This window comes from Amphiura filiformis, chromosome 17 (genome assembly GCF_039555335.1).
Source record: "Amphiura filiformis chromosome 17, Afil_fr2py, whole genome shotgun sequence".
NCBI lineage: Eukaryota > Metazoa > Echinodermata > Ophiuroidea > Amphilepidida > Amphiuridae > Amphiura > Amphiura filiformis.
In genome coordinates, this window is record NC_092644.1 from 56,166,544 (window position 1) to 56,190,750 (window position 24,207).

The following is a 24,207-nucleotide window of genomic DNA, read 5'->3' on the forward strand; positions in this document are numbered from 1 at the left end:
GAGAACTAGCATCACGCTTCCATTGATTAGCACGTTAAAATTAGCGTCGTGCTGTCATTGATTAGAACACAAAAGTGCAACTTTTGATTTTGTTTCTTCATTAGGTTTTAGATCACTGTTTCTTTAATTCTCAACCAATTTCAACAAATAAGGTCTTAAATCAGAGCTAAAGAGTACAGGTATTGGCATACTTGTCTTTATTTAGGATATACAGGGGTGAACACAACTGGTACCTTAATTTTTTGGCTTACTGTACTTCAATGTCCATATTTCAGCCTACAATTGGCATATGTACCAAATCCAGAGTTTAAAGACAAAATCTTTTACACATACTTTGTGTTTTGAAAACAAAGCAAAGCTTATAAATGTTTTATTAAATGCAAATGCTAAAACAGTCAATGGATCGTATGGTCATGATAATGCCCATATCAGAATACAATATAAAGCGACATCAGTATTGTTTCAATAAATTTGTTTCAAATTTCTTATAAATGTTCTTTTCTGGCCACAAATACACAAAATGACATTATCACTATAACATTATTACTTTTTTTTATATTCGTATTCCATTCCTATCCCATCATTGCAACCTCATCCCGTCCTGAGGATGATATGGATTCCGGAGTCGGTCAACACGGGCTCGCTCAGTTCTCCAATTTTGAGTTTGAAAGACGCCTCCTCAAATGGTTTCTGCATGGTGCCTGGTCCGAACACTCCCAAATCACCGCCATTTTTAGCTGAGCTGCAGTCACTCTCTGTTTTAGCAAGTTCTGCCAGAGTCACCTCACCACTCACAATTCGCTCACGATAACCTGCATCGGGGAAATAATCAAGAGGAAAAATAACACCAAGTTGAGATCTAGAATTTTATAAGACTTCTTGAATTAAAATTAAGTAAACTAACAATATCCCCCTCATGACTAAAGCCAGGGGGATAAAAATCATGATTTAAAATGATGCTCATTTTTGAGGTAACTGTCAATAAATATCAGATATTCTGTGTTATAAACACAGTTTGGTTTTGGTCAAAACATTTTAATAACATAAGTAAATTTATATAAACGCTACAAAATGGTTTTTTAAATGTTTATTTTGAAAAAACACTATGTCCAAGGACAGTTTAAAGGAGTATTTCGTGATCCTAGCATCCTCTATTTACATGTATGTCATTTTTCATTAGATATCCACGAAAAAAACCTATTTCCAAAATTTCAGTTGATTCCGATTTTGCGTTCGCGAGTTATGCATGATTATGTGTATTACACTGCTCCATAGACAATGCGTTGTAATTTCGTTTTGGTGCACCAGAACGAAATTCAAATTTCACGATATCTTTGCCAAACGAATTAATCTGCAAGAAATATTTTGTACATAAACATTATGTAGCCAGAGGTTTCCAGTGATATAAAAATCTCAACTTTTTTTTGAGAAAAGTGGGGGGATGAGGCTGTGGATCACGAAATGCCCCTTTAAAATGCTGTCAAAATGTGATTGTAAAATATTTTTGGTAAACATTTTTGGAAAATATTTTGTCAACACTTATAACATGATTCCATTTAGGTGTACATAAGTTGGGATAGGTGTACACAAAATATGCAAAAAAATCAAACTTGGAAAAATGTACTCATTCAGCAATTTGTTTTCTGTCGGTACAATATGTATGTGTTTTTTTTTTTAATTAAAAAGGATGTGTAACATGTATGCGATGCCTAAAATCACAAATATTTTTTGACAAATCAGCGCAGAGTTTATATACGAAAATTGAAATGTTGACATAATTTGTTGCGTACAATGTATTTTATCTGGATTTCTCAAATTATATAAATAAGAAATGCAGTAATATTGCTCAAAATGCAAGTGGCATACAGTAAAAAAAAGTTTTTTTAGCCTTATGGCTTTTAATTGGTTGCAGAGAATCAAAAGATTCTTGTATCATTCTTTTGACAGTCCTATTCCAAATGTATTAGCACAATATGTTACTAATTACTAAATTCTGACCCTGTAATCTTAGGCCATCTTTCCGAGTCTCAAAGCTGCCACACACATTAGGAAAATCATGCACCTAATTCCTCAAACAAAAAGGCAATATAAAACTCAAAATTCCTATTTGATTTCAAGTTTCAGCAAGTTTTGAAGTTTTCAACACAGGGAAAAAAACGCAATTGCGTTTCCAATTTCTCAAAACATTGAGATTCGGGATTTAATTACGGTGGCATTTAAAATCAATATTTTCTCTCAAAAAAGTAATCTGCAAACCTTCCAGAATGCCAAGAGCTTCATCCTTGCTCCTTGTAATGTTATCCGTTTTCCATGACGATGGCCTGCGAGACTCAGCATGCTTCACCAACAGATGGGAGCATTTCACCTCTTTTGGTGCCTTCTCTGTAGGGACTTCCCACTGGCTTGTCTTGGTGTAGATGTTCATGTAATAATCTCGCCCTGTGACATTTTGAAACAAAATACAAAAATTCACAATCTACAACTTACTCCCTGATTCCAGAAAAATACAGCACTCATTTTTTTAAATTAAAAATACATGTATAATCCTGTTACATTATCCAAAAGAATCATATAGTTATATACAGGGGTAGCATTAAGGCCCGAAAGTCGGGGTTGTTTTCCTGTGTTTTTCACTCCCGAGCTTGCAGAAAATCCCAATACATGGGGTAAAATTATAAATCTCGGGGGTGAAAAATATTGGACTTGCTAATTTCCTGTGAGTGTATGAACATGAAAACTATCAATTAGTGTCTAATTTTCTATGCTAAGTGTGTAACAAGGGTTCTGCTTCTGCTTAATTACTCCTCAACGCTACAATCGTAACCAGGCGAGGAGGGACAATTGTGATATTAAAAGCATTGAATGTGATCCATATATTTCTTTATTTTCATAGCAGGGGTAGAAACTCAAAGGTTCGGGTGACAATTGATTTGGAAAAAAGTATAATATTCGCCTCATTTTCGAATTGAAAAGGCCATACATGTATCTCCACAATGGTAATAGCTAAATAATGGTGACATAACAAATATGTAAGCTAGATTTACAGAAAAGAAAATAACTTGCAATATGTTACCCCTACCCCTAAAAGATTAATTTTGAGGGCGTGAAAAAGTACCGTAATGGATTTTGTTAAAAAAATAAGTCCTTGGGAGGTATACAAGGCTAAACAAAGAACATGTTGCTCTTACCAATACATTTCTCTAGAGCAACATGTTTTTGTTTAGGCCTAAGTATCTCCATTTTGAAGGATTTATTTTTTAACAGAAATTTTCGCTCAAATTTGAGGGGTTTGGGCAGAAATGTGCCTGTACAGTGCTATGGGGAAAATTTTCAAGTTGATGATTATGCATTTTTTTATGTCAGATTCAGTTTCTACACAAAATTTCACCCTAGAAAATGTTAAGTTTCCACCATTCTGTCCAAACGCAAGTCAAAGCTTGAACGCTGTCATATGGAGGGTGAAAAATTAATATATTTTAAATTTAGGGGGTCATTCACCCCTGATCGGGGTTAACGCTACCCCTGGTTATATAAACATATAATTATCACAAAGAGCATACAATTTTAACAATGTTATGAGCTACATTGTCAGAGCTGCCAATATTGGAATTTATGTAAATGCAGAAGATTTCTGCGAAGTGTAAAGAAAGCGTAGGATTGCCTTTTTTGCGTGAGATCAGCGCCCACCGTAAGCTCCTGGATATTAGCTTTTTGAGACCCTTAAAAATGCCTTTCCAAGGCTACTCAACCTATTTTCTTGGCAAAAGGACAGGGCAGTGGGCGTATAATTGATTTTGTTTTGATTTTTTAGCCAGATGGCTGTAAATGCAGAAGATGCAGAAATGCAGAAGATGTAGCCAGAAGATTTAACATGTTTTGCAGAGGACAGAAGATTGTCAGCAAATGAGGAAGTCTTCTGCAGGATCAATTTAAGTGTCAAACATTAGTTTTTAGTGCATTTTTCACTTGAACCAGGAGCCAAAATGGTGGAATCACTGGGTAAAAATCACCTGGCGCCTGTGTAATGTAACTGATAAATTTTGTGAGTAATTTTGCATTTTTCTCAAAAAATAACTACACACTGGTAAAAAAAAAAGTTATGTATATTATATTTATAGGGGCAAGGAATCCAATTACTTCACTGAAATTTCAGTGATTCAAGACAAGTGGTTCATTTTGTAAACTGAGCTCAAAAAGAAACTTATAATTTTTCACAAGGGGTCGTGCGCCATGAATTGGGGGCCAAATGCGTTACACACCGAAAAATTGAGCAATTTGCATGTTTTTGTTCTTGAACTGATCTAATTCATAAACTGTTCATCAAAACCATGTAAAATTATATATCACTGTAAAGCTTAGAGTACCAGGAATACACACATACAAACAATTGGTCAATATACAGGGTGCCACAAATGTCATATAGGGTGGAAAAGTTGAATTTTGGTTCAAAAAGTATACTATTTTGTTTCTCTCTTATTTACTAACATAAACACCTGTTCTGCTAAAACCTTTTTAGATGTGCTAATAACATTGTAGGCTTTCAAAAAAGCAAACTTGTAATGATGAGTTATGTTGCCTACCTGAGATACAGGGTGTTCAAAAGTCGTACATAATTTTTATGATTTTTATTACATTTTCAATCAAAACTTTTTTCCTCCATGCCCCACACAAAAACCAGTGGCATATTTGAATTCCTCAACAAATTTCCATCCAAAAAATAGTCCCAAACAAAAATGTTTGGTAGACTCATAACCGGTGCGATCTTACCTTTCCGATGTTGATTAAGATACTTCTTGCATCGATCCCGAGATGCGGAAAAACCAATAGTCATTTTGTCCCACATAAATGAACAAATAACAAAAACCCCCCGATCCCCCGAGTGGACTCACCCATTCGGTGACGTCACACACGATAATCACCCCTTATCCGACTTGGGCAGCCCCTACTCGCCAAACTTGTAGGGGCGGCAGGTCCGGATAATCAACATCGGAAAGGTAAGATCGCACGGTTATGAGTCTACCAAACATTTTTGTTTGGGACTAGACTCAGTACACCGGTCGATCTTACCGCTTCCGATGTTGATTAAGATACTTCTTGCATCAACATCTGAAAGATCGATCTAGCAAGTAACCGACGGATGGAGGTACAAGATTGGCCAGCATCTGATAAGGATCGGGAGTGGGTAGCATGGTAATCGCGAGGTCAAACTATTTCCCCCCCCTCACGGCGGAAACAGAAAGACTACGTGAACAGACAAAAACCCTGAACTGAAAGTGCAGTGGTTAAGAATAGAAACACTGGTTCTTACCATGTTGGAATTCTGACTGTCTGAAATACCTGGTACCCAACCACCATGTTATCTCCCAAGAACTGCCCTGGTGAACTTATCGCCTGGTCGTTGGCTTACGTTGTTGTAGTAAACCGAGGAAAAGGACGACGGGTTCTTCCAGGACACAGCCTGACAAATCTCCTCAATGGGGACCCCCTATGGTAGGCCCACGATGATGAGATAGATCTGTATGCGTGGGCCTTGGGGCGAGCGTCATATGCAGCCCCCGAGTCCATCAACACCTGGACCAGCCACCGTGCCAGAGTCTGCTTAGCGGCTGGACCGTGCGGTTCAGCGTGGGTGATAAATAAGCGGTCATGAGCCCTCTTAAGGTTTGTGTTCGGCCAAGGTAGTGCTGTAGCGCCCTCACCGGGCACCACAACCTGTCTTCGGCTATTGACGAACCCTGCCCAATACTGGGTAGGAAGAGGGGCGAGTGTCGGAATGTACTTCGCTAATTTTTTGCAAGGAAATCCGGGCGAAGAAACAGCGTCGCTCCGTTGTTAGTAAATACGGAGGCTGACTTCGAGACTGCGTGCAACTCCGAACACCGCCGTCCTGAAGCCAACGCCAGAAGAAAGGCCGCCTTAAGAGTGACATATTTAAGGGTCGCTTTTGACAGGGGCTCAAAAGGGGGACCCTTAATATACTCCAAGACTGTGTTGAGGTCCCATGGAGGGACCACCTTCCTTTCCGGCGGGCGCTCGTTGAACATACCGTCGAGAAGAAGACTTAGGGACCCATCTGAATTGATAGTCGACCCGTCTTCAAATCCCGATGAATCGAGAGAATGGCTGACTTGTAGTTGGCTATCGTTGCCTGCTGAAGTCCTGACCTGAACTTTTCTGTCAGAAAATCTGCCACTAGAGGCACAGGGGCTCTAGTCTACCCCCGGCGATGAGAGAAGCAGCTTCTGATGAAAAGCCTCCCTCCGCCGCACGTTCCCTGATAAGGGCCATGCAGCTAACTGCAGGTGCTCTAGTGGTAGACTTACCTCTCCTCCGGGCATCCGGAGTAGATTTGGTAACTCGGGGAGTACTCGCGGCGGTGCCGCTAGTAGATCCACCATCGGTCGAAACCACAGGTGTTTCGCCAGAACGGTGCTATCAGAATGACGTTGCAATCCTCCCTCCCGATCTTGGTCACTACCCTTGCGAGCAGTGAGATCGGGGAAAGCGTAAGCAGTCATTCCTCCCCAGTCTCACGGACAGAGCGCCCACGGCGAATGCCTGTGGGTCTGCGACCCTCGAGCAGTACACCGGCAGCTGATGATTGCGATGAGATGCGAACAAATCTATCGAGGGGTGGTACATCACCTCGAAGATCGTCTGGGCGACCTGCGGAGCAAGGGACCATTCTGTAGGTCCCGACACCTTTCCTCGTGACAGATCGTCCGCGAGGATGTTGGTGACTCCGCTATGTGCATCGCTCTCAACGTAATCTGCCTGGCCTTGCACCACCCTATCAGGCGTAGTGCGTGCAGGCACAACCGTGGTGACCTGGTGCCCCCTTGTCTGTTGAGGTAGGCCACCACGGTTGTGTTGTCTGTTTGGACAACGATATGAGATCCACGATCACCTTCTCGAAATGCTGGAGAGTTCTCTCCACTGCCCAAAGTTCGAGAAGGTTGATATGGAACTCCGTCTCCGTGGCCGACCATAGGCCCGAGACTGAGTCCCGTGGATGTGGCCCCCCAGCCCAGCTTTGACGCGTCGGTCGTCACTACGTGACGCACCGCTGGTGCAGGAAACCTGACACCTTGAGTCAAATTGGGCTGATGGGTCCACCACCAGAGTTCCTCTCGCACGATCTCCGACATCGGAACCGCGAGGGATATTGGGTGACGACTGGGCCTGTAAAAGGCTAGAAGGTGTAGTTGTATAGGCCTCATGTGAAAGCGGCAGTACGGCACGAGGTCTACCATACTGGCCATAAGGCCCAAAACCTTCATCCATGCCACAGCGGGTGCTCCCTCTGACTCGGCCAAGAGTCGGGCACACCTCGCCATGTTCGTCACCCTCTCGGGTGAGGGCGCCGCGATCCCCTCCTTGAGGTTGATCTGGGCCCCTAAGAATAGTGGTGTCTGCGTCGGGACCAAATTGGATTTCTTGACGTTGATCAGAAATCCCAGGTCCCGCACCGTACAGACTACTAACTCCACGAGACACTGTGTCTCCAGCGAGGTGCGTCCGTAAATGAACCAATCGTCCAGGTAGCAACACATGTTGACTCCCCTGCGCTTCAGGTACGCTGCCACCGCCCTGACCAGGAGTGTACACACTCTGGGGGAGGAGGACAAGCCGAATGGCAGGCATCGAAACTGGTAAGTTTGACCCTGTACCTTGAAGCGTGAGAAACCTCTGATCTTGAGGTGCGATCGAACATGCAGATATGCGTCCGAGAGATCTAGCGATGCCGCCCACATACCCTTGATGGGGCAGGCTAGCACCGGCGAGAGTCTCCATTCTGAACCTCTTGGGCCTGATGAACTCGCTTCAACGGCTTGAGGTTCAGAATGAACCTCAGTCGCCGGTCTTCTTTGGAGCCAGAAAAAATGTGCTCCAAAACCCCTTGGTGAAAGGGGGGTAGACCGGGACAATCGCTTGCTTCGTGAGAAGCTGAGTGACCCCTGCGAAACACGCAGTGGAAGCGTGCAAGCACGCGGCGTCGAAGCTCCAGCGAGCCTGACAGCCCTCTGAAACCTACCCTTGAGGTCCGCCGGGAATGCAAGTGCGGGCGACCCTTGTGTGGACGCCAGCTAGCTGGGCATCCTACTGAAAAGATGCCCTGGTCCTCCTGAATGGACTCCTCCTGAGAAAAAGCCAGGCCCAAACCTTGGGCCACACGGCTCATCACCTCAGCGGTGTCCGCAGGCAGACCATTGCTAGCGAGTTCCTCACGGGGAAGCGGGGGAAGGATACCTGAAGCTACCTGCACAGCCTCATCAGACTGTGAGTCGCTACTGGTTTCATCTTCCGACTCCTTTCCCTCGCTTTCAGAATCTGACTCACTCTCTGATGAGGAAGAGATCTGACGACGGGCATCTGAAGGTGGACAGGGAGGTGTCGCCACCGTGTGGCTAGCCACCTGAACACCAGCAGAAGAGGGAGTACTCCGCCAGACCCCGAGATGCTAGCCATAGCACCCGGGATCCGCGACGCTCTCGCTGCTGTCGCCCTAGCCATAGCAGCGTGCGGCCTACCCTGAGCTGTATCAGGGTTAGCCACTCGCCGCCCAGCCTGGGTAAAAGCTGGTGGTACTGCTTGCCCATCGCTAGGCAGCACTTGCCACGGTGCTAGACCGTGGAAGAAACCACCCTGCGGCGGGTACCACGGGGCATACCCGTCGGTAGCTGACCCTGAAAGGATACGCCACCAGGGAAACCCCATGGAACGGCAGTACCAGCACCGCCTCCCCCCCCCCTGTTGCCACAGAGACTGTGGCAACCAGGACGAGTACTGCGGTACCTGCGTGGTTGTAGCGTAGGTGCCCGGTAGGGCTCCGGCTGCGTACCACTGTACCCATGCCTCACAGCGCCCCGCTAGAGGATCAAGCCGTGTGTATGGGTACCCGCTATACTGGCTGTCCCTTGGCTAGAAGGAGCTTGCCTAGTATCACGGGTAGCTGAGCGTGTATACCCCCGATCAGTCACCTCGCTACCTGAATAGGCAGTATCAATCAATGGAGCCATGCTCCGCTGAATAGATAGTGATCGATCATAAGAGGGTAATTGACCCATTGACTGTAATGGATCACCCACGCTCTGCTGGCTCTCGAGGACATAAGTGGGTTGTTGATCAGCCAGGCTGTTCAAACTACCTACCCTAACCTCTTGAGCCTCGCCCAAGGTCGCTGTGTGTGGCGGACCACTCACGGCAGCTATGGGCGTGTGCATAGTGGCTACCACTGAAGTCGAGCCGTAGCTCGTCTCGGTAGCTGCCACTGCTTGCACTTGGGTCGCTGTCCCGTGAGAGACTGCGAGCCCAACCCGGTATAGCCGCTAGCCAGTCCCGGAGGACAGCCGGCAGCCATTCCAAGGCCCAGGGCATCGCTCGGCGGTCCCGCCATGGAACGCTGCCGTGTGACAACCCCAGTTGGTTCTGCTAAGACTACACCCGAGCGTTAGCCCGGTATCGCCTCTGCTAAACCCATGCACGCTTTCATTCGACCCTTGAGAGATCTCACTGGTAGACTGGTACTCGCCTGTTAGGGCAAGTACCGCCCTGCTGCCTGCTACTAGCTTAGACGGTTTGTCAGTGCTTTCGCTGGCTGCTAGGCCTTCGGGCTCGCTAGCAGTCCCCGGAGGGTCCGCCTGCTTGCCCGGGACCGGAGCCCCAGAGGTTACCTTAGCGTGGCCCTTGCCGGCCGCGCTAGTACCTACCATATCAACCTTACCTGTAGCCTTCTGTTTCTTGGTCTTCGTTTTCTGTCTGTGTCGAAGTCCCAAACGAGCGCTACTTTCTAAATCTTCGAAGTGTACGTCCGATAAGCCTATGCAAAAAGATGCACACTTATTAAATTTAGAACAATCCCTATGGGTGTAGCAGAGTGGATGTGGGTCCCACTCTGCCACAAGGGAAGGGCAGGATTGACAAGGCCTGGACATGTTGTAGTAAATCGGGGAGCGTATAGCACTACCCCCCGAACACAAGCTCAAGCCCAATAAGCAGACCCACACGCACAGTGGCTGTCGCAGATGTAGTGGTATGATATAAAAATATATATACAAAGGGATGAAAAACTGAAAACCTTTTTCTATAGATTTGTCAGGCTGGTCCCTTCGGAAACCCACCGAACTCGTAGCAGTAACTCGTCATCAGACGCGTACTGAAAGATATAACGATAGAGCACACCATAAACATAGCGATAATCACTCACCATACATGTATACACAGTACTGTACAAACATCTATTGTAACTTACTAGTCTGCTATAGTTGTTTTACGTGAGAACAAAAATAAAATGGCGTCCTAAGGCCGGCCATTTTGAAAATGTGTGTCCCGTATACGAACGGAAACACTCATACAAGCTAAGTTTTTGGATCGTTTTTGTCACTTTTCTAGCCGAAAAATGTCGTCAAAACTATCTCCCTAGCGTACTATACTGGTTGGTTTTTACCTCAGGTGTAACAAACAAACTGTATATCTCGTCCTTTGGTTCGTAATGATACTTAGCGTTGGCAAAGAAAAATCCACACGTCTATCTCATCTAGAAACCAAGGAGGATAAGGGATGATTATCGTGTGTGACGTCACCGGATGGGTGAGTCCACTCGGGGGATCGGGGGTTTTTTGTTATTTATTCATTTATGTGGGACAAAATGACTATTGATTAAGTTACTTATCTTAATCAACATCGGAAACGGTAAGATCGACCGGTGTACTGAGTCTGTTAACATTTACAGCAGTGGGGACATTCCTTCAAGAAATATGACCTTCAGAACATTTCGGAGCATAAATGAACACTTAACACAGTAACGTATAGGAAAAGCCTAGAACCCATGACACAGAATGCAGCACACTTGCAACAAATTAACTTAGCTTGGAGTAAAACTGGTCACATTTCAAACTAGACATAAATACCAAAACAATGGTACATAATCCATCTCAATACCTTGCTGGGTTATGAAGTTACTGTAAAAATATATTTGTGAGGCGCTAAAATCAATATTCCCTATACTTTAACACATGCCTCAACCGTAGGATCCTCAACCGTAGGATCCTCCACCCCTGACTTCACATCGTTTGAATGGTAATATCTCAAGAAGTAAATTAAGTGTGAAGTTTTTTCTTTCCACAAATTGAGCTAGATAAATAAGCAACAAACTGAGACCAAAACTAGTTCAGTACCCCTCTCCATTCTTGAGATCTGGTACAAAACGTCCCAAATAAAATGAAAAAATGTAACACCTCCACCTTTTCCTATACCCCAATTCATGACGCACGACCAAGGTCATATCTTGAAATCCTGTCCATCAAATTGAACCAAAATTACACACACGTTTACTTCAATACCCTACTCTTAACACATGTCAGTAACCAAGCAGTTATCCAAACTGACACAACAGCAAAATGCACTGACATGGAACAGCTTCCTGGACCACATTCACAGCCCAGCCCTGTTTCATGAAAAAAGTGTATGAAAAGCAGAAAGCAGCACCGTTTTATCATCTGTGCAAGGATCTTGTACACGTGCATTCTCACAGATTTTTTGTGCTGTGTGTCAAATGTTGGACTGTGAAATTGGAGGAAGTCCAGGAAGCTGTCCCATGACAGTGCATTTTGCTGTTGTGTCAGTTGGACAACTGCTTGGTTACTGACATGTGTTTTGAGTAGAGTATTAAAGTAACCCTGTGTGTAATTTGGTTCATTTTGATTGACAGTATTTTAAGATATGACCTTGTGATTCACAAGTTGTAAAAAATATAAGTTTCTTTTTGAGCTCAGTTTATGTTAAGAAATGAGGTACATTCTAGCGGTACGGTACCTCTTTTCTTATCATAGATAACATACCGCTTGTCTTGAGTCATGTACTATTAAAGTGCATGTAGCTGGGATGAAAAGCCAATGATCAAATGAAAATTTTGACCTTTCATATATTGAAGATATACATTTTTTCCCAAAAAGACCTATTTTTTGGTGTTTTGAGGAAAAATCCATATCTTCAATACGAAAGGTCAACATTTTAAATTGATCGTTGGCTTTTCATCCCAGCTACATACAAAAGTACATACTGTATCATTAACTGTTAAATATCAAAAATATCAATTTTTAATCATTTGCCATGTGTATTAGGCCCATGAAAGTCAATTCTGAGTTTATTGTCACTTTTTTTCCAGGTTTGTGAGGCCACTTTTTCATTTTTCATTATTTCATCAGATTTCATTATTGACCTAAAATGTGTGTTAATTTAAAGCAAAATGGAAATAAATGCGACAAAGAAATGTTCACGAAAAGGTAGGGACTAGAAAAGTTAGAAAAGAGCCTGGTTTTGCTTCCAAGTTATGAATTTACATGTTTTACAAACAAAAAAATATGTTTCCAATTGTTAAACCTATTGAAAACACTGATAATTTGAAAATAATGAATTATTTTGGCATTTTTGAAAATTTGACGCAGGTATTTTAGGCTTCCAAAAAGTGACGCGGGCGGGGGCCGATAAACTCCGAATCGACTTTCACGCACCATCGCAAATTTCAACAACAAAAAATCAAAATTATTTGATATCAGAAGGAAATTCTTTGTTTTCAGAATGCAATTCAATGTCTGATGTGCTCTCATGTCCCACAAAAATACTGTCCAAACGTTCATACCCCACACCTTAAGACCAAAAATCACTGTTGTTAATACAAAATCACATTTAAACAAATCAGTTTTCAGTTAAAGCCGATTTGATGTGATGAACTTGGCGACATGCCAAAAACACTCCCATTGTAAAATGTCTATGGGGTTTTCCCAATCACAAAAAATCACAAGAAGTAAAAAGTAAAAATTGGCAGGGGAATTTTTCTTTCCCATCTATCCATGCAACGCTTTTGATGTTTTATGTTTTGGGAGACTGTGAGGGATGAGATGAAACAGCGGGTGACGGAGCCTATTCTTGACTGTGTAATAATCCTTCAAAACGCTGCCGTACGGTAATAGTCTTATACGAAGGACAGATATTATCAGTTTGTGATATTAGTTCCTTGTACTACACTGGACAGTTATCAGTACGCTAGTTAATTTCAATTTGTAAAACTTAAAAGGAAATCTGCAAAACATGCTTTGAGTTTGATTTGAATTGAAGTTTCAGTTTGTGAAATTGATTCAGACATTGATTTGAAAAAAAAAAACAGAATTGTTTAGACTGCTGAGTCTCATGGACGCCGCTCCTATGTCCATCAGACTCGTATTTCCCATTTTGGATGTCAATGGGAAATACACACTTAACGATTTATACCAAGTTAGAAACTTGAAAAAAATCTTTAAAATTTTATCAATGTATATAAAAGTGGTACCAACCTTATTAATTGTGCTTGCTAATTTAAGACTCGGTTGAAACAAAATTAAGGATCGAATGCATTTTAGTGTCCAAAAGGCAAAATTATCGTCAAAGTTCTGCGAAATCGGCACCCTAGCGAAGGGTTCAGAATTGAATCGAACGAAAATATCCGATCTTTACGATCAAAAACACAAAATTACAACTTTAAACATACTATTGGCAAAAGACATTATTACCAAACAATATAGAATAGAAAATTTGACATCATTTTCTCAAAATATTGAAAAAAATTTGCTCACTAGACATCGAAAAAGTCGCAATCCAATTCCCGCTCAAACGCTGTGGGAAACTGAAAGTGCGATAATCGTGACTAGATTGCAAAACTTCTCAAAAATATAAAATTAACATTTTGTGGAAAAAAACAGAATTTATATTGTTTAACGCTTATAAGCTTTAAACAAAATTACAATTTACTTGGACAATGACATTTAAAATTGTACATAATTTACATAACAAAATAAAACTATGAACATGACAGATGAGATTCATGCATGCATGGAACTAAATTGAAAAGCAGAAAGGTCACATTTCAACTTACCCGTGCTACGACTTGTCCTCATCTCCCACCCTTCTGGTAAGTTGGGCATTGTTGGCTTGCCGTCTTCTCCTTGATCTGCCATACTTGTCAGTATTAGTAGAATTGAAAATCTGTGCAGAAAAGGCTAAATATTGATGCAGTATTGAACGTGTACTGTGCACACATGCAATCTACCTGTCGAGCACATAAAACAAATCAATTGACCTGAATAAAAACACGACCCTACAACGGAACAATCCGGCTGGTGATTGGCTGTTCTTAAAACAGGGGCCACGGAAATTGCTGTTACATTGTCCAATGATATGAGCTGTTACAACTTCCCTTTGCAGAGTAGCACTTCCGGATGACGGTAACATCTGAGCTAAAAGGTCAAAGGGGTGTCAACACGTCTCGACATTTGGTGGAAATGGGAGTGAAGATATATGTCATTAAAAATGCTGTAAAACTGGGTAACGAAAGTGGAAAATAATCGTCTTGACTTCTTGTGAAGTAAGTTAATAATATTGTCAATAATATATGTATTGTTTTCTGCTATTCTGACGTGTTGAATAAAGTTGTTTATCGGTGGACGGTGAACCTTCTCGTACTGAAAAAAATAAAAATTTTATTGCATGACTAATCATGCTAAATTTGTACAGAGGAAGTTTCACAAATCAATAAATCCAAATATCATAGGCATATGCCTATTTGTTCCTAATTACATTTACAATGTTTATAATAAACCTTAAAGTGAACATTTGATTAATATGGAGTGCAATTAAAGCTACACAAAATTCAAGTGTTTACTTTGAGAAATTGTGTTGACCATCATGACCATGTACATGTTTACATTTTGACTGTTTCTATTTATTGTGTACATTGTAAATAAAATTTAAGTTTCTTCCGTGATCCAAGCTGTGCGCCAAGCGTACACGAGCGTACATGTACACAGGGATGCGATAAACAATCACGCTGATTGGCTGATCAACACATTGACAACAAGTCGGTTGGTTGTGAAGTGATGAGACGTCAGCAGAGCAGGTCAAAGTACATGTACTATTTTAGCCTACATCCGGATGACCCCGTATCCCACTGTCACTCAAACAAGGATCTGGATCTGGATCTGGTTAAATATTCCCAACGCTCTTAAAGAGCCAGGCGAGAAGAAATGTGATGTGCGCTGGGGTATTTTTTTTAGTCCTTTTGCTGCTTGCTTAGATATGCTGTGGTTGCTGATTTGAATTGCTTATTATCGTGGATGGTTACTATGCTTTGTGGTAGGTTGTTCCAGTCTTTTATTGTTTGCGGAAAGAATGAAAACTTGTGACAGTCCTTGTTGGATGTCTTCAGCTTGTAGGATTTGCTGTGATTGTGTCTGGAGAGGCGTGTGACCGGTTGTAAGAATTTTCCTGCCGGTATGGCAGTCTGACCGTGATGGATTTTATGGAACATGGACAGTCGGGCTGCTTTCCGTCTGGTTTCCAGTGTATCCCATTGAAGGGCATTCAACATTGCTGTAACGCTGCTTGTGCGGCGGAAATCATTGCAGACAAATCTTACCGCTCTTCTTTGGATCTTTTCTAGCTGGTCTTTCAAATCTTGGGTGTGTGGGTCCCAGATGGTAGATGAATATTCTAAGTGGGGTCGTACTAAAGTCTGGTAAGCAGTAGCTTTCAGGTCCTTTGGACATGAATATAGATTACGCCTAATAAATCCCAGGGCCCTATTGGCCTTAGCCACTTTAGATTGGATGTGATTCCCCCACTTGAGATCAGATGTTATTTCGACACCAAGATATGAGTGAGATGATGTGTTTTGTAAGATTTTGTTTCCTAATGTGTATTGATGTTGTTTGGGAGTTTTTGCATGTGTGAGCCTAAGAACAAAACACTTGTCGGCATTGAAGCTCATTTGCCACAGATCCTGCCACATGGACAATGTGTTCAAATCGTCTTGCAGTTGTTGTGCATCCGATTGATTCTTTATGGTGTTGTACAATACACAATCATCCGCGAACAGTCTCACGTTGGATTTGATGTTGTTCGGCAAATCGTTCAGATACAAGAGAAATAGCAGCGGACCTAAGACAGTGCCCTGGGGCACTCCTGACTTAACCGGTACCCAAGAGGATGTATCTCCATCAACAACAACTCTCTGATTCCGCTTTGTCAGAAAATTAGAGATCCAGTTAAAGGTATTGCCTGTGATGCCATAATTATTGATCTTATACAAAAGGCGCTGGTGGGGTACACAGTCGAATGCCTTAGAAAAGTCCATAATCACTAGGTCGACTTGAGATCGCTTATCTAAGGATTCTGCAAGATCGTCAACTGTCTGGATCAACTGCGTTTCGCAGGAGTGGTGTTGTCGAAAACCGTGCTGTTTGTCCGTTAAGATGTTATATCGTTCCAAGTGTGTCATGATATTACTGTGCACGATATGCTCAAGAGTTTTACAGCATATTGACGTGAGAGATACTGGACGATAATTACTACGCAACAGACCTGTCACCCTTTTGTAAACGGGGAGATGTTGGCGGTTCGCCAGTCGTCCGATAATTCACCCGATTCAAGTGATTTGGAGAAAATCAAGCAGAGTGCAGGTGCAATCTCCTCGGCAGTGAGCTTCAATATTTTAGAAGGAATTCCATCGGGTCCTGAAGCCTTGTGCTCATTTAGCTCTTTCAAAAGCTTTTGGACTCCATCCACATTAATGTCAATTGGTGGCATAGATGGGAAGTCTTGTTTCATTGGAGTGTTAAGTGGCTTCTCGTTGGTGAACACCGACTGAAATTGGTTGTTTAATATTTCAGCCTTTTTACTACTGTCCGCGTAGAGTAGCCCTTCACTCTTTAGGGCCGGTATCCCAGTTGAATCTTTCTTCATCCTCTTGATAAAGCTCCAAAACTCCTTAGAAGAAGATAAGCATGTTGATCTCACATAGTTCCAATAGGATATCCTTGTTTCTCTCTGCCCTATTTTCCTCAACTCTCTGAATTTTTGCCAGTCCTCTTTTCTACCAGTTGATTTAGCACGGTTGAAGGCTCTTTGTTTCTGTCTAAGTCTGCGCTTGACTGAGTGATTTATCCATGGCGTATGTTGTTTGCCTGTGCTCATTTTAGTTGGAATATTGTCATCCATTGCTTTTGTAATGTCACATTTAAATTCTGTCCACAATTCATTCGCAGTCTTAGATGAGTAACTTGGTGAAGTTAATTTATCACTCATCTTTTTCATGTCTGCTTTCATTCCATCACTATCCATTTTATTCCACTTGTAAACTTTCCTAGGTTTCTTTTTGTTGATCTTTGGTTTAAAAGGAAACCTCTTCAAGAATTCACTCACCTTGCGATCTATGTGTTTATGTGTGTAACATCCCAAGATTTATGTAATGTACGGAAACACATTTTGTGCACATAATTTTAGGCCTACATGTACAACAAAATCAAAATGTATATATTTTGTACAATTGTATGATCTATGGTTTCTAGACGTATGTTGCTGGCGGGTCCCATTATGAAAAGGCTGTCACGTTCATTGATTGGCTTACGATCGCAATGAATGTTTTCTGCAACCAATCACAAAACGGGTTATATATGGCGCCGTTGGAAATTTTGCACACATCCACGACGGCAGTGCCATGCGCTTAGCTTTTCTGCAAATGCGACGAGTGGTATAAAGTCAGCTTCACAGCTGTGATTTATGAAGCGTATCTGACATTTCTTTGTGAAATTTGCGATTCTCAGCAACGGGATTCCATGAAATTGAAAATAACAAGTTATTCTGCAGGATCGGTAATAATTAATATTTTTTTAATTTTGTGAGTAGTGCAAGTTGAAGTTAGTGAGTTTGTGGTCTCGTAAGTTATGTACAAGAGTGTTCTCAGGAAGCTGAAAGTGACAGGCCGTCCTCGAAGAATGTTGACTGTATACGGTACGCGAATTTGGCGATTCGCTGGACACATCACACATGAAGTGTGATGTGTCCAGACTGGATATACTTGGGATCCTACATCAAGAGTTGAAATAAACATCCAAGTTTCCAACAACAATTTTGTCATCCTTCAAAACAACATGTACTGTAACTTCATTAGTAAAAAATTGAAATCCTACTATCACAAGTTATTGAAAATTTTGTACGATTTATATGTCAACCAAAAGGAAATTTTCAAACCGCTTTATCTAGTGAGTAGAAGGCACGAGTTGGCCAAAATGGCAGCTTCTCCGTCATCAGTGGGTGGGAGCTGAATGTTGTTGACTGGTTGATCCTCTACCCAATCTGGATGAGAATACTTCATAATTCTATGTGTAATTATTTGCTCTTAAGGGGGTACTACACCCTTGGCTAATTTTGTGCCTATTTTTGCATTTTTCTCAAAAATTATAGCACATTGGTGACAAGTAAGATATGTATAAATTAGGGGCAAGGACTGTAACTACTGTACTGAAAATTCAGCAACTCAAGGCAAGTAGTTATTGATTTATTGATCCAAAATTGGTTTTCCCTCATTTATGACTGTAACTGCACAACTGTTGTCTGCGCTGAAATAAAATTTCCAGTGCAGCAGTTGTAGTCCTTGCCCCTATAATATACATATCTTACTTGTCATTAATGCGATATAATTTTTGAGATAAATGCAAAAATAGGCACACAATTGGGCAGGGGTGTAGTACCCCCTTAAGTTGTTGTTTAAAAAGTAGGACAGTAAGGTTTTGTATGATGTTTTGCACTAAAATTAAAAACTGTTTTGCTGAACATTGTTGTTGTAAGCTTTGTAAATGTAGCTTCAGATTATAATTGTTGCTGACCATATCATTTTTGTTTATTTGTATCTTACAGATGCCATTTGGCCTGTATGATTGGCAGTAATAACATCTATTGGCATGGCAACAGCAGCACCCCAGTCACCAAGTACCCCCACAAATCCCAAACCCACCCATACACGTAACAAGTCGGACATAGACATTAAAATCTCTTTATTAGACAATACTTCTTCATTAAAACGAAATGGAGTGAATGCAAGTCAAGACTCTGTGACTGAGAGTACTGCATCAGAAAGTAGCTTGTCTCAGGACGACAAGGGAGGGGGAGTGCAGAGAAGCCAGAGTGAGCCCACCGGGGAGGTGGAGAGTGGGGATCCTGGAAAGTCAGCCATTGAAAAGATTACAGCATCTACTGAAGCTGAGCTATTAGCCAAACTAGAACAACAGAATAAGTGAGTAATATTGTTTGAATGCATGTAATGAGAATATTGTTCATGGTGGTTTTTAATGTTTGTTTTTGACAAGTTCATAAATTGTTTCCAGTTACAGTATAATGTGCCCATAATTCCCAGTAAACACAAAACGTTTATGACATTATTCGCATAAGGTTGCCAGAAAACGTTTAAATGCTGGGTTATATAAATCTGACACTTTTGTTTAAATGTTTTTATCAATTCGCTGTCGTAGTGCACCACTGCACGTTAGTAACCATTGGTTACTGCTCCAAGACTGGACTCATAATACCTGTTCCGAGTTTTGATATGCCATAGGCTTTGTGTTGTGATCATTTCAATCAGTGGTACGTAACAAAGAAAGCGTGTTCCAGTTGACCTAGCAACGGTCATATTCTAACATGCACTACGACAGCGAATTTAACCAAACCTAAAATATAACCTGTTTTCAAAACATTTTGTTGAATGTCTATGTTGATTGTTTTTGTTTCAATTGTGCATGCATTGTATTGATCTGGCATTAATATTAGTTTTTGTCAAAGACAACTCACTATCCCTCCCGACGATCCTTGTCAAGTGGGAAGGGAGCGGCAAGCCCGCGACAGCAAGTCGCGACGAGAACAAGCCGGCGACGATCTTGGGCAAGCGAAACAATTTTGTTTGGATGCAACATCCCTTCAGTATCTCCCAGGAGGTGCTGGACATACTGTAAGTACAGTGTGCGTGGCCGTCCCGGTTTCCTCTTCCCGTGTGGTGGAATATATAGGGCATATACTTTCACAGGCTCGTCATCTTCAAGATGCAGTATATGGCAGAGAAATTTGAGTTGATGAATCTTGACTCTGGCAACCAGTGGAGTGGTGTTGGTCAGATTGTAGATGGTTTCATTTGGAATCCGATCCATACGCTTGATGTTTAACATGACTCTGTAGCAAGATGTTGCAAAGGCGTTGATCTTGTTTTCCATGTCCTTGGTGATTACCCATGACTCACACCCATACAGAAAGACAGTAACAGAAGTTGTCTCAAACAGCTTGATTTTTGTTTCGATTGGCTGCCCAGGCTAGGGCTTTTCTTCTTTTTAGGTCTCCAGCCAGCACTAGAGCCTATCTTGGAACCCAAGTACTTGAAGTCTGTGACATGGTTGATGGTACTACCATAGATTTCAAGTGCTGGTCGGGTGTTACAGTTTGCTGTCATATTATATTCTGTCTTAGGTGCGCTGATGGCAAGGCCTAGATCTGCTGCTGCAGTTGCAGTTGATTTCTTCAGAAGGTAATCTACCAGGATAATGAACAGGAATGGTGCTAACACATAACCCTGAAGCACTCCAGTTGTTACTTGGAAAGACTCTGAGATACTTCCATCTACATTGTACCATAACAGCACTATTGGAGTCCTTGTAGAGCATCTGGATGGCATTTACCACTACCTTTGGTATTCCATAATGCTAGGAAGATCTTCAACAGCTGGTGCAGGAAGTTCTGAAGCTGCTGTGCCACTGTTGTTGTTAAGGAGTGAGCTAAAATATTCCATCCATTCCTCAAGCAGTTCATGGTCACTGGTTGGGACTGTTCCATCCCTCTTTTTGACTTTCACCCCTTTCCTTGAGTTCTTCCCAGAAAGCGAGTGCATGATTTTCCAGGTGGTGGTGTAATTCTCCATCTCATCGGCCAGCTTCAGGTCTTCCATCTGCTTATTGAGGGTAGCAAGCTCGTCAGCTTTATAAGCTTGACAAGACTTTGAAATGGAGTACCGCTTTTTGGCCTCATCCTTTTCAAGTTTAAGTCTGATGGCTGAATCTGATACTTGGCAGTCTGCATGGCTCTTGCTTCCCAATAACTTTCTCAGCAACTTCACGGACCGCAGTTTCAAAGGTCTCATACCTATCAGAGATGGTTGTGGCGTCATCCATGTTTGACAACTCCAGCTGAAATTCCTCCTTTGTATCAGGATCTTGCAACTTCTTCCAGTTGAATTTTGGTCTCTTGCAAGGTTTTCCTTTGCTTGTTCACAGACTGGCAGCTAGACGGACGCTCACAATATGATGATCAGAGTCCACTTCTACTGAGTTGTATGCTCGACAGTTGCAGAGAGAATGTACCCACTTGCTGTTTAAGTAGAATGTGATCTGACTGTGCATGGGTTGATCCAGCTGGATGGGTCCAAGTCCATAGACGGTTCCTGGGTTGGGGGAATCTCGTCTGGGCCGGTCTGAGATTGTACTCCTGACAAGTGTTGACTAGATGCTCACCATTGTCATGGGTTGAATCATGGTAGCAGAATGGATCAATGACCCAAGGATGGGAAAGATGATTATCTGTTCCTATTCTGGCATTAAAATCGCTGAGGATGAGATGGATGTTGTGCCTTTTCATACCATCCAGGTGGTCAGATAGAGATGAATAGAATTCCTCCTTGTCAGAAGATGTTGAGCACTCATTGGGTGCATATACAACAGTGATGATAAGCTGAGGGTTACCATGGAATGTTACAAATAGTATCCTCTCTGAAACAGCTTCAACACTCTTAAGACATCTGTGAATGTGCTTGGACATGACCAGACCCACTCCTCTGTGCCTTTGCTTGGTAGCAGAACTGAATATTAAATCCCAGTTCCTATCGTCTGACCAAGGTTCATCAGTTGGGCTTGGTGTAATGAGACAATGTTCTTGAATTCCGGCAATGTCAATACCTGCATCAGCACAGCCCACGAATAGCTGATGGATTTTCCCTTGTTGATTAATTTAACAGTACGGACATTATAAGTAGATTCCGACATTATAGTTTTATTACTACTGAGTTATTGTGAGATTTTATTTTATCATTGAATACATATTTCAATTACATATAGGCCTACCTTCTTGCAGTGTAGACTAGAGTGTCCCTCAGTGGTATGCACAAAGGTTGGAAATTATAGGGCCACCAATATTATGGCGAGTGGGGTAGACTGTGAATCTGGACATAACTTAAAATAAAAATTCCTCTCATTTTGTGGGAACAGGTCTAATTTGTGTACATTATGTCACTCTTTTAGGCTGACTTGGTACATGTATGAAAAAAACAGAAGATGAAAATTATTTTTGCTGGTACATGTCATGGAAATGTCAATAATTGAGTTACAAGCCTTGTTGGTATGGATACCCATGACCATGATCACTTGGCCAAGGGCACAAAATGGATGTATATTGATCATGGCAAGTCTGCCTGCTGGATGTGAATCAATGTTAAAAATTAGTTTGTCGTCAAATCTTAACAATAATACCCTACATAGGAGGTTTGCTTGTCAATGAGGGGCATTGGTGATGTGTAAAATTGCATACTGTATATTTTCTCTATTAGTCACCCCCCCCCCTTCTATTAAACGCCCCAACCAAGATGTTTAAAAAATGCTGAAATTTCCATGCTATCTTGTGAAGTAAGCGTACCATGCAAGGTCAGAATTTCATTTCACAGTGTGAGAATCAATCTTATCAACTTCTGTGTAAATTACAAAAATTTGTGAGAATCAACTTTGATTCACGCAAATCTGTACAAGAATCTTTGCGAGAATCGATTCTCGGATTCTTGCCGAAATTCCGATTCTCTCTGCCAACTGAAGGCAGTCATTAATATTTTGGGTTGAGTGCTGAAGTTATTGTTTGCTTCATACATACCTTACAATGAAGATTAATCCGGATTTTAATAATGAAACAAAGCAATATCTTAATTTAAAGCCTTTAGGACGTTAGTCAAATTTTAATTTGGTTATACTTTACCAAACTATATAAAATATTATTAGTAACAACTGTCAGGAAAGTGAGGTAAAATAAAATGAAAGAAAACACACTATTAGCCACTTAAGGGGGTACTACACCCCTGGCCAATTTTGTGCCTATTTTTGCATTTTTCTCAAAAATTATAGCCCATTGGTGACAAGTAAGATATATTATAGGGCAAGGACTACAACTACTGCACTGAAAATTCAGCAACTCAAGGCAAGTAGTTATTGATTTATTGATCAAATATTGGTTTTCCTCATTTTTGACTGTAACTCCACAACTGTTGTCTGTGTTGTAGTTCTAGTCCTTGCCCCTATAATATACATACCGTATCTTACTTGTCACCAATGCGCTATAATTTTTGAGCAAAATGCAAAAATAGGCACAAAAATGGGCAGGGGTGTAGTACCCCCTTAACTGTGGTGTTCTATGGGAGATTTAAAGTCATAATTATGACTTATCCTAGGAATACAGTGAATTTGGCTGAATCCAATAGGTGTTAGTTGGAGCAGACATGTGTAAACATTACTAAAATGCTAAAAAATCAGGTTTGGAAAAAATTGACCAAACTCATTTTCATGCTCTTTTGATAGAAAGTGACAAATTTTAAAGTGAGTGAACATTTACATGAGCAGTATACATGTGTACATTTTTAAGGCCATCTTAATTTAATAGTTTGTCTTAAAGCCCCTGTGTATTAGTAAAATTGCCTGCTTTTTGCACATTATTCTTGCTGGATTGAGCAAATTTTGTTTTTTATCAGCTGTTTTATTTTTTTCCAAATCCACCTTACAAATCCCACATCTCTCCTTGAGAGATGAAAAGTGTCAAAAAGCTCGTCCCACAGATTAAAGAAAAAATGAAAAGTAAAAAAAACCTTTAAAAACACATTCCTCGTTAAAAAGTTTCCAACTTGGCAAAGGGCTTTGAGACGATCTATTGAAGTTCTTGGAAAATTGATCCTTGCAAACAAATCTGGAATTTTTCAGTTTCAGAACTTGTTTGTTTCTAATATGGGCACAAACACTCCTTGTCCATATTTGATACTTTAAATCCTGCCGATACAGGCATGCATGCCCAGGTAAGTGCCTACTATGATATTTCTACTCTACATGTAGGAACATGTAAATTCAAAATGAGGGAAATAGTCAAATAGGTGCAGGTAATTGGCAAATTTATATCAGGTGTTTCATTAATTAAGACGAAGGAAGGAAATATTTAGGTGTGGTGCATTTGAAGCTTGCTACTGTATAAAAAACATGAGCATTTGGTCACTGTAAAAGCCATATGCAAACATATGTTATGTGCACTAAAGTTACTAAATTTAGCTTCAATAATGCAAAA

At 41.4% G+C, this 24,207-nt stretch overlaps 2 protein-coding genes across 8 annotated transcripts in view; one reads left to right on the top strand and one right to left on the bottom strand.

Annotated features, from left to right (window-relative positions):
- Window positions 1–327: 327 nt before the first annotated feature.
- Window positions 328–14,117, bottom strand: LOC140138028 (uncharacterized). The gene is made up of 3 exons (XM_072159866.1): window positions 13,910–14,117; window positions 2,257–2,439; window positions 328–812 (listed from the first exon to the last, which is right to left on the bottom strand). The coding sequence occupies exons 1-3, from the start codon at window positions 13,989–13,991 to the stop codon at window positions 592–594; spliced, it is 486 nt and encodes a 161-aa protein (XP_072015967.1). The 5' UTR covers window positions 13,992–14,117; the 3' UTR covers window positions 328–591.
- A 145-nt stretch (window positions 14,118–14,262) lies between these two features.
- LOC140138020 (EVI5-like protein) overlaps window positions 14,263–24,207 on the top strand; it is a 69,927-nt gene continuing 59,982 nt past the window's right edge. For all 7 annotated transcript variants that reach the window (XM_072159851.1, XM_072159852.1, XM_072159853.1 and 4 more), the window contains exons 1-2: window positions 14,263–14,398; window positions 18,727–19,102. In XM_072159851.1, coding sequence (XP_072015952.1) covers window positions 18,771–19,102 — 332 coding nt within the window. In that variant the 5' untranslated portion in view covers window positions 14,263–14,398; window positions 18,727–18,770. The remainder of the gene's footprint in view (window positions 14,399–18,726; window positions 19,103–24,207) is intronic.